The 14,529-nt window shown below is 48.7% G+C and overlaps 1 protein-coding gene across 2 annotated transcripts in view; it reads left to right on the top strand.

Annotated features, from left to right (window-relative positions):
* LOC125725372 (contactin-associated protein-like 2) overlaps window positions 1-14,529 on the top strand; it is a 256,318-nt gene that overhangs the window by 90,107 nt on the left and 151,682 nt on the right. For both annotated transcript variants that reach the window (XM_049002234.1, XM_049002235.1), the window contains exon 2: window positions 10,127-10,237. In XM_049002234.1, coding sequence (XP_048858191.1) covers window positions 10,127-10,237 — 111 coding nt within the window. The remainder of the gene's footprint in view (window positions 1-10,126; window positions 10,238-14,529) is intronic.

The following is a 14,529-nucleotide window of genomic DNA, read 5'->3' as shown; positions in this document are numbered from 1 at the left end:
TTAATGTAGAAAATGTATGTTCAGCCATAACCATTTATGATTCTGCTGTTTAATGGAAATGAATCCTCTCACCTCGTAAATGCTGACCCCTGTTTCCAGGGCACAGTGGTATGAGCCACATGCTCTGGGGTCTTTAGGAAGCTCTTTAAGAATGAGACTGTAATGCTGTTTTCCATTTGCCAAGTCACCAAGACCGAAGTCATTAGCAAACACAGCTCTTTATGGGAACAAGACAGTGCATATAAACACGTTAAATCAGCTTTTCTTTTCCTCTATCCCACCCCATAAAATTAATGTAAAATAAAACATAGAGCATCTTATTCATATCCTTTGCTTATTTTGCTTATTTACTTGCTTGCTTATTTATTAAGTACAAAATCTATCCGTCTGTCTTCCCACCACTTATCCAGTAGAGATACAGTGAGTCTGAAGTCTGTCCCAGTCCATCACAGGGCAGGGGACACCCTGGACGGGATGCCAGTCCATCACAGGGCAGGGGGCACCCTGGACGGGATGCCAGTCCATCACAGGGCACAGGGCAGGGGACACCCTGGATGGGATGCTAGTCCATCACAGGGCACAGGGCAGGGGACACCCTGGACGGGATGCCAGTCCATCATAGTGCACAGAGCAGGGGACACCCTGGACGGGATGCCAGTCCATCACAGGGCACAGGGCAGGGGACACCCTGGACGGGATGCCAGTCCATCACAGGGCAGTGGACACCCTGGACGGGATGCCAGTCCATCACAGGGCAGTGGACACCCTGGATGGGATGTCAGTCCATCACAGGACACAGGGCAGGGGACACTCTGGATGGGATGCTAGTCCATCACAGGGCACAGGGCAGGGGACACCCTGGACGGGATGCCAGTCCATCACAGGGCACAGGGCAGGGGACACCCTGGACGGGATGCCAGTCCATCACAGGGCACAGGGCAGGGGACACCCTGGACGGGATGCCAGTCCATCATAGTGCACAGAGCAGGGGACACCCTGGACGGGATGCCAGTCCATCACAGGGCACAGGGCAGGGGACACCCTGGACGGGATGCCAGTCCATCACAGGGCACAGGGCAGGGGGCACCCTGGACGGGATGCCAGTCCATCACAGGGCACAAGGCACATAAAATGGCATTTGGCTGAAGCACGTTTCTTGGACTGTGGTAGGAAACCCAGGCCACATCTGGAGAACATGAGAACTATACCCACAGAGCAGTGGTGTGAAGCAGCACCGCAGTAGCACAGGATCACTCTTTAATAGTCACACTGTTTGTATCTATTGTTGATTATCTGCTTTTTATGTTGTCACATCTGTGAAATAAACCAATGCTGCCTGTATCAACATTTTGGCAGCACAGCACACAGTAGGTGTATCACATTATGCTGAAAGCAGTGAAGAGGGCAGACTGGCTTGCTGAAACAGGGCCTCCTGTCCCACCCACCTCCAGCTCCGGCCCCGCCCTCTCGCAGCTCCAGCCCCGCCCACTCCCAGCTCCTGTTCCGTCCTCTCCCATGTCTAACCCCGCCCACTCCTAGCTCCAGCCCCACCCACTCCCAGCTTCTGTCCTGCCTTCTCCCATCTCCAACCCCACCCTCTCCCATCTCCAACCCTGCCCCCTCCCAGCTCCAGCCCGGCCCACTCCAGCTCCAGCCCCGCCCTCTCCCAGCTCCAGCCCCACCCACTTCAAGCACAGGTCCCCCCTCTCCCAGCTCCAGGCTGGTTTTAGCCTGAGTAGAGAGAGCAGAGACAACCCTGCCAGCAAGGTTTGGTGAAAGTCACGATGCACATGGGTCTTTTATCTGTGTGAAAGTTCTCCGTTCACTTCATCCAACATAGTTGCATCCTGTAGATAAGGAGCAGCAGAGGCTGCCCTCGCAGACGCAGTATGACAGGGGGGTGGGGGAGACGGGCAAGTTTGGAAGGTAATTACCAAAGAGCTATGTTTACTAATGACGTTAGGTTGTGTGACCCCGGCGAACTGAAATTAACTACATGCCTTCCCAAGGGGCACCTTCAATTTACAGGTTATGGAAATAAGCCTAGGGGGCTCACTCTTTGTGCTGTGTTGACCGTGGGAGGGGCGACAGCGGCGCAGGGTCAGCTTCCAGCCAGAGAGACCCCAGAGTGTGTGGGTTAAACCACTGCCCCCTGGAGGCAGGGGGGAACATTAGCAGCCATAAACAAAGAATCATGTCTACTTAAGGCCCTAGCATCATTAATTCCTAAATAATTTTTTTTTAACATTTGAAAGTATAACCATTATAAGGCTACTACATTTTTAGTTTAAAAGTTAGTTTTTAAATGGATAAAATACCGTTTGATGCCAAATACAAAAGTTTGGCCATCTTAGTATGAAGTGCATTTTTTATATATATAAATCGATCTGCTCCTCCCCAAAACCGGCTTTTTAAAATGTCAAGTATCCAGCGAATGACGGCAGGTTTTAAATCAGCAATAATGGTCCCCCCGCACACGTGTAAATTGCTGTTGAGTGTCTTCCAATCATTAACGTTATCTGATTTTAAAGCAAACGTACATTGACGAAAGCTGTCAGTGTGCACGAATGTTTCTGTGTGCTGTCATATTCGCCCCAAGTTAATATACTCCTCTGAAGTTGCCATAGCAACTACCATGGGGGTGCGTGATATCTGCCTGTTTCAGTACGGCTGTTCTCCTTTGGAAAAAAAAGATATATAAGAATTTATTTATCTTGCTAAAGCAAATGCTTCCACTTGTCTTTATTAAATGACCTTTGCTTCCCAGAGAATGTTTGCCCAGCAATGGAAAGCTGGCTTGGTAGTACAAAGCCATCTTGTTTGATCATTCAGGGCTCAGATCAAGGAACAGACCAGAGCATTTCCATTGGACTACAGTGGCTGAAAAGACAGCTTCACCAAGGTTACGCAGGTTTTTAGTTTGATGAAAAATTTGTTTTTAATTTTTGAGAAATGTTTTTGAGCCGCATCTAAAGGAAAGGCAAGTACAAAGTAAGTTTGAGGGAAAGTTCAGTAACAATTAACTGTAATGCTCATCTCTATTAGGGGTGGTGCAGTTAGCACTGTCGCCTCACTCCAATGGGACCTGGGGTGGCACTGTGGTGCAACGGTTAGCACCCAGTGGGACCTGGGGTGGCACCCTGGTGCAGTGGTTAGCACTGTTGCTTCACTCCAATGGGACCTGGGGTGGCACTGTGGTGCAGTGGTCAGCACCCAGTGGGACCTGGGGTGGTGCCCTGGTGCAGTGGTTAGCACGGTTACCTCACTCCAATGGGACCCAGGGTGGCAATGTGGTGCAGTGGTTAGCGCAGTGGTTAGCACTGCTGCCTCACTCCCATGGGACCAGAGTTTGAGTTTCTGCCATAGCTCCATGCGTGTGGAGTTTGCATGTTCTTCCCATGTTGTCGTGCAGTTTCCTTGGTGTACTCCAGTTTCCTCCCACAGTCCAAGAACATTTGAGGTTAATTGAAGTTGCCAAATTACCTATAGCTGTGCGTGTGAGTGTGTCCTGTGATGGGTTGGTGCCCCATCCTGGGATGTTCACTGCCTTGTACCCATAGGCTCCAGGCCCTCTGTGACCCTGAATAGGACAAGTAGTGTCAGAAAATAAATGGATGGAGAAGTCTTAATTGTATGGTTTTATAAGGCCAAGCAATCTACAGATCTTGTGGAGGCCAGCATAAAAGAAGCACTTAGGTGTTTTTATGGGGCAATTACATTTGCAACTGAAATAACCTGCTTCTCTTCTATTTTGGTGATTAACTAAGATCATTAACGACGAACAAAGGTGTAATAGCAGCTGTTATCATTCTCCACCTGATACTCTTAGACTAGGCAATGGCCTGTAAAAGCTGCATTCCACTGGCATACATTCCTAACTCAAGGTGTTTCTTTTTGTTTTCAAGTTTTATTTAGTGTTAAGGCCATTCATCACACACGTAGCACCTCCACAACATGTGGCACAATACAACCTGGACTGTTGCTTCTGTTCCTTGAAGCTTCTTTATACTACACTTCTCAGTACGAGCTGATATGTGACCGTGGAGAAAGCGGAGAGTGCTCGTTCATTTGAGCCGCCTTTATTCGCGCTGTGTGCCTGGTATGCGGCGTCCACATGCAATCATTTCGGAGAAGTGCCATCGGCGCTCTCACTTTGGCTGACTGTCTGATTGGCCTGATAAGTGACATCCACACTGGATGCAGCCACTGTTCCCAAAGACGGCAGCTTTGTTGGATAAACAAACAAACAAATAAAAAAAACTTTGTGGACTACAGCATTGGATACTGATAGCAACTGACTTTGGATGTACTTTTGTCAGTGAAATATAAAATGAGCTCCTAAGGATGAAAACCAGTTGGATAAAGTAACATTCTGTAAGATATACGTTTGTTTGTTTTGGTTATACGTAACATTCTTGTAAGATATTCGTTTGTTTGTTTTGGTTATACGTAACATTCTGTAAGATATTCGTTTGTTTTGGTTATACATAACATTCTGTAAGATATACGTTTGTTTTGGTTATACGTAACATTCTGTAAGATATTCGTTTGTTTGTTTTAGTTATACATAACATTCTGTAAGATATTCGTTTGTTTGTTTTGGTTATATGTAACTTTCTGTAAGATATTCATTTGTTTGTTTTGGTTATACGTAATATTCTGTAAGATATTCATTCATTTGTTTTGATTATACATGCGACCACACTATTTCAACCTCAACATCCTTCTCTGCCCCTGTTCTGGCATTTTCTGCTGTCACCGTGCACAGTGTGTCTGCGTACCTGTGATGTGAGACCATGTGGGAGCCGTTAAGCCGGGTGGCAGTAAATTCTGAGATGTGCATTGTCACAGCACCATTCTTTACTGTTTTACAGTAGAATAAATTTCCCATTTACAGTTTTGGTGTTCAGCATGAATCATGATAAATATAGCAGCACCAGGTCTATGGGTGTTACAGCATGAATAATAAACCAATTATGTAATGCACAGGTGGGGGGGGGGGGACGTCTTTACATTATAATTATTGAGGCCGTTTCTGATAAGTACCTTGGTATATTATGTGACTACAGTGTACCTGTAATCCTAAGGTCTGACTCATAGTGGGTATGTCACTATGTCACTTCCTGTCCGGGCATTCAAACTAATTCATTCTTTACTGGCAATCCTGTAAAGTAGGATTTTATTGACCCCCCCCCCCCCCCCACCCATATGAGAAAATACCTGAGCTAAGGATCCCCTAAAAACTAAGGGTTGGTTCTGGGTATTCCCCCCGGTATTTCTGTCTGTCCCCTTACCATCACCAGGCACCAGGGTTAGGCTGAGGGACTGTGGCTTTTCTGATACTGTGACACTGACAAAATCCGCCCCCCCACAAACATCACAAAACACCCCCCCCCCCACACAACACACAAACTTGTCACTATGCACAGACTAACTAACACTTTGCTTGACGGGGCGCAAACATTTACTAATAACTCAGTTTCTACTGAATTACAAATTATGAATCATGAACAAATATAGTAGCTTCTTTAGATAAAAGGTGCATCATGATTCATTAATTATGAACAAACATGACATCGGTATTTCACTTGTGTTATTCATTATTTTCCTTTCAGTAGTTCACAAAGGTTCACGGAATTAGATATAGTAACAAATATTGTAACTGCTTGAGACAAAAATGTCACAATTCATTAACGACCAATTAATTTGAGATCAGTATGTAACTGTGACTTAGTTTGTTGTTAATTAATACAAAGTCATAGCATAATACTATATTATTTGTGCTCCGTCAAGTTGGCTGTTACTGACTAATGTTACTGTCACTGTCACACTGCATACCTCCTGGCTGCTCTGCCCGCCCACCTCATTTAGCACATCGTTGCATCTCAGGCTGCACTGTCACATTCCGGCCCACAGTCTGTTTCTGTTTCGGTTTTGCTGTTTTCTTATATTATTATTTAGAAAGCAGCACTTCACTTGAGGGGACATAAATAAATGGCACACTTACTTAATGCATGAATTAAGCATTACCTAAGTGTTAGTTCATCATTCAATTATGATGATTCATGTATTGCATTGAGGAACTATGTTACATTATTAATATAGTTCCTGAACGGAATACAGGAACTGTCATGATTGATTAATGATGAACAAGCATGGGATCAGTACATAACTAACACTTAGTTACTGGTTAATGCATTAATTTAGCGTGTCCTGCTACACTATTTGTGTCCCCTCAGTTAAATTGTGACCATTTTGGGTTTCATTCCTCTGACTTACTTCTCTTGCTGTTTCTTTGTAACGTGCACTGCAATCCAAGGAGACACATTTCGTTCCTATACATTGCACAGCGTGTTGATGTGGGGGGTGGGCGTCCCACGATGAAAACCCCTGACTGAGCAATGGAGATGACATCGCAGTTCCCTAGACTGGTTACTGTATTGTTTACAAAAGAAATACTATCCAAAGGAAGGAAATATGCAACATGAATGGTGAGATATCCAGAGGCTGGAGTTGGGTAAGCACAGCTATGCCATTCACATCTAAGGGACTCAAAACTGCAGCCGCACCCAGATTGGCCAGAGCAGGAGGAGACCCGGGGAGTGTGGGGAGGAGGTTCTCAGCCTCCCTGTAATCGGCCCCACCTCCAGCTGACAGGACGCCAGTGCAGGGAGAGACCCGGGGAGTGTGGAGAGGAGGTTCTCAGCCTCCCTGTAATCGGCCCCACCTCCAGCTGACAGGACGCCAGTGCAGGGAGAGACCCGGGGAGTGTGGAGAGGAGGTTCTCAGCCTCCCTGTAATCGACCCCACCTCCAGCTGACAGAACGCCAGTGCAGGGAGAGACCCAGGGAGTGTGGGGAGGAGGTTCTCAGCCTCCCTGTAATCGGCCCCACCTCCAGCTGACAGGACGCCAGTGCAGGGAGAGACCCGGGGAGTGTGGAGAGGAGGTTCTCAGCCTCCCTGTAATCGACCCCACCTCCAGCTGACAGAACGCCAGTGCAGGGAGAGACCCAGGGAGTGTGGGGAGGAGGTTCTCAGCCTCCCTGTAATCGGCCCCACCTCCAGCTGACAGGACGCCAGTGCAGGGAGAGACCCGGGAAGTGTGGAGAGGAGGTTCTCAGCCTCCCTGTAATCGGCCCCACCTCCAGCTGACAGGACGCCAGTGCAGGGAGAGACCCGGGGAGTGTGGGGAGGAGGTTCTCAGCCTCCCTGTAATCGGCCCCACCTCCAGCTGACAGGACGCCAGTGCAGGGAGAGACCCGGGGAGTGTGGAGAGGAGGTTCTCAGCCTCCCTGTAATCGGCCCCACCTCCAGCTGACAGGACGCCAGTGCAGGGAGAGACCTGGGGAGTGTGGGGAGGAGGTTCTCAGCCTCTGTATAATCAGCCGCTGAATCTGATCAGTCCCCAGGTGCAGAGTGATTGCTTAACAGGACTAATAACTGGGAGTCAATTGAAACACTGTATAGAGCAGCATGTCGTCTACATGAATCATTTATATACTCTTTAAACGAGTAACAAGCTTATATAAAATTAAATTTATAACCAATTTCTGGACATTTATGAACTGTATGCAAAGATACAAAAATATTTGGGTAGACAGAGAGAGAGTGTTTGATAGCAAATTTTGTTTGATGAATGGAATTATAAATATAGAGGCTCATGTGACGATAAATGATATTTTATAAATAATCAATTTTATCTCGCTGGTGAATATGTAGAAACTAGCTGTAAATACAATTACAAATGAATGACATTAGACTTTGTAGTGAGCCCCATTTGAAAGCCATTTATTTATGTTTCATTGATTGGTTACTTTCTTTGTGGACAAGTCAGGTAAATATAGGTTTGGCATCAACAGGTAATAAGCAGCCTCCCCTCAGAAAAGGCCTTTGTGGGTCGACTGTCATGACCTACGTGGTGCAGAGCGGAGAAGCAGGCATAGGGAACAGGACTGGCGTAAAATAAAGGGTTTTAATAGGAAACAGAGCAAGACAGACATATAGACTTCAATGACTGGACTTGGGAAAACATACCTAACATGGACTAAATACATTGCACTAATGACAGTAACAGGAAACAGCTGGTGAACACGGAGAATCCACACAGGGTTAACGAGGGGGTGTGGCACACAGGAGGATCGGACGAGTGGGGCATGACATCGGCTGACATCATCGCCATGAAGGAAAGGCCACATGAAAACACAGGCAGACTTACTGCAGTACTGCACACTGCCGGGATTTTGATGGCAGTTATAATGAGTGTCATATGACTGATTTCCTCACATTTTATAACAATGTGAAATGCTTTATGGCTGATAAGAAGGCGTGTGTATTTCATTGATGGTTAGTTTATGTCTGTATTTCTGGTTCATTGTATCAGGATTCAGCAAAGTGAACTGTAATGAAATGAAGATGCCAGATGTGATGGGGGCCATCAGTGCCACATTCAGCTCAGATCCCTGGACAATCTGTTCTTTATCATCAGTAAATAAGACAAACATGCATGCAGTCCCTGGGCGACTGGAGACATTCCTATGCTTACATGTGACTTTTTATGGCTGCTAGACTAATCTACACTCAGTTACCATACTCACTGCATAATCACTGCATGCTCACCATACTCACTGTATATTCACCATACTCACTGCATTCTTACCATGTTCATTACATGTTCACCATGCTCTCTGCATATTCACCATATTCACTGCATGTCCACTATATTCACTGCATTTTTACCATGATCTCTACAAGTTCACCATGCTCACTACATGCTCATCATACTCATTGTATACTCGCCATACTTGCTGCATATGTACCAAACTCACTGTATGCTTTCCACACTCACTGCATACTTGCGACACACACTGCATATTCACCATGCTCACTGCGTGTTCACCATACTCACTGTATACTCAAAATGCTCACTGTATGCTTTCCACAATCACTGTATGCTTTCCACACTCACTGCATATTTACTACACACACTGCATATTCACCACTCTCTGCATGCTCACCATACTCACTGTACGCTCAAAATGCTCACTACATGCTTTCCACATTCACTGCATACTTCCCACGCACACTGCATGCTCACCATACTCACTACATGCTCACCATACTCACTGCATGCTCACCATACTCACTGCATGCTCACCATACTCACTGTTCTCCACGTCCTGACTAGCCCATCCTGTAACATTATGAGGACTCACTACCCATTGCATCACTGAATTCCTCACTGGTTACTTATACCATAAAAGCAGTTGGATGGCATTGAGGTCAGTGCTGTGGTCCATCTCTCCAAATGGAAGAGGCATGTAATAAGGTGCTCCAGCCTACCTACTGGAGGAGGTGTGTGAGGCGGCCACTTGGGGAGCAGGTGACAGGCAGACTCAGCCGTGAGCAAAACCCACGCAGATTCACAGGCAGAACTCCTGATGTCAGGCTGCAGGGCCTTTTATTAGAATGGTGCAATTTGGGTTCTCTGTAAAAGCTTCAGTACATACTCACTTAATCCAGTCTGGGACCTCAGTCACAGTGTCTCTCCCATTAATTTAGTCAAAGTATTTGCAATAGAATAGAAAAGAATTATGATCACATCTCAAATCCTGTAGCAAATAGAAGCACAATGTAATGCTTGTCTTGAAAACAAATTTGGAATTAGGTTTGGATTAAATAATCTGATAAGCAAGTAGTGTAAGTGGCTGGCCTTGTTCACCCTGGCGAGGCTGAATCAGAGTGCAGCCCTTCGTTATAATGTGCGTTACTTTTGACGTCTCTCTCATTATTTGGGTGTGTTTGAATAATGGTGTATGTCAGTCGGTAATGCTGGCAGACATGATGGTCTGTGTTGTACGAACCAGACTTACTCACATTCAGAGCTTGTTTTGAATTCTGGTCAGCCTGTCCATTACTTTGTCAAAAGCAGAGAAGTGTGACCTTGCATTTTGAGGTCGGGGGGGGGGGGGGGGGATGTCCGGCCCAGTCGACCCACTTCCTGTATGTGCTGTGGAGGCTTCGCTCTCTCGTTTCCAAACCGTTTACCTATTTACACGTTTGTCTCTCTCCTGTCTGTTACTCCCCATCCTCCGTCGGTTCATATTTGTACTTTTTTCTCCTTTTTCAGCAAAATGTGATGAGGTCCTGGCCACGCCCCTCGCTCACCACGCATTCTCCGCCTCGTCGGTCTTCGCCAGCGGCTATGCTGCAGGCTACGCCAAGCTCAACCGGAGAGGAGGTACGTCAAATCTTCCGGGGACACAGGCGCCCCCATACGGTGGCACCCCCCAACCCCCACCTTTGTTGTTGGGCCGCTTTTGCTCTGATGCTGCCACACCCACTCACTTCCCATCCACCGTAAGCTCATGGCACCTTGGAGCAAAGCTCGCTCACAGCTCACTCTCACCATTATCTGATATTTTACAAACCAAATGACTGAGCAGAAGCAACAATATCAGCTGCTTTTGTCTGGATGCCTGAAACATCACAAAATAATATGCATGAAGATGCATGAAGATGTTCCCCTTTGGGGGAACCAGAGAACCTACAGTTTCTGATATAATTGGAAAATTTCTAGCTTGTCTAGAATTGCTTTGGCATCTCTGTATGTCCTGGCTGCTCACGTGTGCGTGTGTGTGCATGTGCGTGTGTGTGCGTGTGTGTGTGCATGTGCATGTGTGTGTGCATGTGCGTGTGTGTGTGCGTGTGTGTGTGCATGTGCATGTGCGTGTGTGTGTGCATGTGCAGTTTCCATGTTCTTCCCGTGCCGAGGAGGTGTCTTGCATGTGGCATCCCATCCAGGGTGTCCCCTGCCCTGTGCCCTGTGATGGACTGGCATCCCATCCATGGTATCCCCTGCCTTGTATCCTGTGTGATGGACTGGCATCCCATCCAGGGTAGCAGAAAAGCCTTCTGAGCACTGGGCGCTAACCTACAAACATCACCTAGTTTAGAGACAGCAGAGAGAGAAAATCTTTCTAAAGGATTTAATCTGGCCAAACAACAAACTATCAAAGACCATGAGCTGCAAGCTGTGAAATGACTTCCTTTCCTCCCCCTCCTTACACTTTATGTCATATTTCATCTCAACAACCGAACAAGAGGATCTTGGCATTTTTTTGACATTGAATTTTTTAAATACAGGAACTTCATAAGCTATATTAAGTACCCAAAATACCGGAAAAAGTGTCATCTCAGGATGGCTCTGCGTGTCTCCTGAGAACAGCGTGATTCGGGTGCATGGCCTGACCTGCCACCCGTCTGGGGCTGAGCAGTTAGCTCGGGATTGTGAGGCCGGGCTGCGTGCAGAGCTCCCTCGGCCGGGCTGCGTGCAGAGCTCCCTCGGCCGGGCTGCGTGCAGAGCTCCCTCGGCCTGGCTGCGTGCAGAGCTCCCTCGGCCGGGCTGCGTGCAGGGCTCCCTCGGCCGGGCTGCGTGCAGGGCTCCCTCGGCCTGGCTGCGTGCAGAGCTCCCTCGGCCGGGCTGCGTGCAGAGCTCCCTCGGCCTGGCTGCGTGCAGGGCTCCCTCGGCCTGGCTGCGTGCAGAGCTCCCTCGGCCGGGCTGCGTGCAGAGCTCCCTCGGCCTGGCTGCGTGCAGGGCTCCCTCGGCCTGGCTGCGTGCAGAGCTCCCTCGGCCGGGCTGCGTGCAGAGCTCCCTCGGCCTGGCTGCGTGCAGGGCTCCCTCGGCCTGGCTGCGTGCAGAGCTCCCTCGGCCGGGCTGCGTGCAGAGCTCCCTCGGCCTGGCTGCGTGCAGAGCTCCCTCGGCCTGGCTGCGTGCAGAGCTCCCTCGGCCTGGCTGCGTGCAGGGCTCCCTCGGCCTGGCTGCGTGCAGAGCTCCCTCGGCCGGGCTGCGTGCAGAGCTCCCTCGGCCGGGCTGCGTGTAGAGTTCCCTCGGCCGGGGTGCGTGCAGGGCTCCCTCGGCCTGGCTGCGTGCAGGGCTCCCTCGGCCGGGCTGCGTGCAGGGCTCCCTCGGCCTGGCTGCGTGCAGAGCTCCCTCGGCCGGGCTGCGTGCAGAGCTCCCTCGGCCGGGCTGCGTGTAGAGTTCCCTCGGCCTGGCTGCGTGCAGAGCTCCCTCGGCCGGGCTGCGTGCAGAGCTCCCTCGGCCGGGCTGCGTGTAGAGTTCCCTCGGCCGGGGTGCGTGCAGGGCTCCCTCGGCCTGGCTGCGTGCAGGGCTCCCTCGGCCTGGCTGCGTGCAGAGCTCCCTCGGCCGGGCTGCGTGCAGAGCTCCCTGTGCTTTCCGGCCTACTCTCAATGACAGCCCCTTCACTGGGTGACCCCAGCTGCAGCCCTGCTTCTGCAAAGTGCACATTCAGCACCTCCAGCACCTCCTGCCTGTAAACGTGGGTGAGCTGACTTAATCGCTCTGTCCCTCTGGCATTGGCGTCCGCGTTGTTTACATGTTTGCATGTTAATGGCCTGTTATCCTGGGCTTTAGTCGTTCTGCTTGGCCTTATCGCTGATTAAAATCCACGTGCTTACATTTCTAACAGCGCTAATAAGCTGCCAGCTGCTTCCGCCCTCTCACTAAGCCCCGTGACAGTGTCACCCTGTGGGTTTGTAATGCAGAAATGCCGCCACGCTCTTCTGCTCTGTGGCCTTAGAGACTCTAACTAGTCTCTACTGTCAGTTAACTAGCAGTTGGTAGATTAGAGCGAGCAATGTTTCTTTTTTTTGGGTGGTACAGGTGTGACAGGACCTCCTGTGGGTCACTGTCACCACGCTGACACCTGTCACCACGCTGCCCCCATCCAGCTGTGCTCCCTCCTGCCCCCTTTTAGTCACGGCTCTCGAACCCCTGGGGGGGGACTCCCTACCCAGCCCCTGATAGACATGGGCCCTGTAGGAGGGCCTCCGCCACCCCCGCCTGAACGCCATCAGCGCTGTCACAGCTAATGAACATCCTCTGCCACCACCAGCTATTTCTGACTTCCAGCTCTCTGTCCACTGACACGTCACCGATGCTGCGTTTCGATTGGCTGTTTGGGGCTGAAAAATTAGGACAATTCTTCTGCTAACAAAAGTACAACTATTATGACATTTTACAGTATATCAATGTAATAACATTTTTGGTGAGAGGATGAATTCCAAGTGAAGTATTCACATTTATTGGGCTTCTATGAGCACTATTATGAAATCAGAAATCTGACTTTCACATGAATTACTATGCAGTTAATGGGAAAAGGCAGCCATCGGATTACATTGTCTCAACATTACGGAAATAGTACTGCAGAAGGATCACTCCAGACGAGTCACTCCAGGAGGGTCACTGCAGGAGGATCATTCCAGAAGGATCACTCCAGACGAGTCACTCCAGAAGGATCAAAACAGATGAGTGACTCCCGGAGGGTCACTGCAGATGAGTCACTCCCGGACAATCACTGCAGAAGAGTCACTCCAGAAGGATCACTGCAGACGAGTCACTCCAGGAGGGTCACTGCAGACGAGTCACTCCATAAGGATCACTCTTGAAGGATCACTGCAGGAGGATCATTCCAGAAGGATTACTTCAGCAGGGTTGGGGACATTCCGGAATGCATTCATCAATTCAAGTCCAAGTCAGGAAATGGAACTAGAGTTGGAATTTAAATCTCCCTGAAATCCGAATTCAATTCCAGTTCTGTACCCCATAGTTTCTTTCCAATCCCAACTCCGGTTCCATTTCCCGATTTAGATTCGAATTGATGAATTCATTCCATAATGGCCTCAACCATGCATTCCAGAAGAATCACTCCAGAAGGGTCACGCCAGAAAGATCATTCTAGAAGGATCATTCCAAGCTCCATAAAGTCTGGGCTGCTCTCCCTCTCCATCTCAGACATAGCTTAACATAGGAGCTGGAAAATGGCATCAGTAATGCAGCCAAAATCTTACTGCGATTGTTGGAATTACAGTGATATTTGCTTTCATTTCAATTGTCATTTGCATCAAATATTTCTTGACAGTTTTTGTAGTGTATCTTCAATTTTTTTTCATAAACAAACAATATATTTTTAAACATCCTCCCAGATTCTAAGAAAACGATGTCCCATTTCTGTTTCATCATCTCCAAAATGAATTTGACTTTGACGTGCCAGCAGAGAGAGTTTTAGCTGGAAATATCCCATGTGAGTGGCTGCCAGTCTCAGCTTGGCCAGGTTGCCAGGAGATGAAGAAGAAATGAAAACGTTAGCGGTGATGAGAAGTTTCATATCACAGGAAAGAAGAGCAGATGTCTGAGGCAGCGTGGCGTTCCTGAGGCTTACCGATGTTCCTGCGTACTTACATGTGTGTGATGAAGGATACCAAGACAGCAGCTCAGAGAGACCTGTGTTCGTGCTTCCTTTGGTGTGATGTCACTGGGGCTCAGTGGGTTAGCAATCTGGGTCCCGGGTTCTGATCCCTCGGCCAGCAGTAATTATATCATGTTGGGTCCTGCATCAAGGCCCTTAACCCCCAACCGCTGTAGGTTCTGGGACGCTGGCTGGTCCTGCTCTCTGATCTTACGTCTTTAGCAGCTTACCTGCTATGGAGATAGAAGTGAGTGTCATCTAAAGT

This window comes from Brienomyrus brachyistius, unplaced genomic scaffold, assembly GCF_023856365.1.
Source record: "Brienomyrus brachyistius isolate T26 unplaced genomic scaffold, BBRACH_0.4 scaffold65, whole genome shotgun sequence".
Lineage (NCBI taxonomy): Eukaryota > Metazoa > Chordata > Actinopteri > Osteoglossiformes > Mormyridae > Brienomyrus > Brienomyrus brachyistius.
The sequence above is the reverse complement of the archived record's forward strand: the minus strand, read 5'-3'. Positions and strand labels throughout refer to the sequence as shown.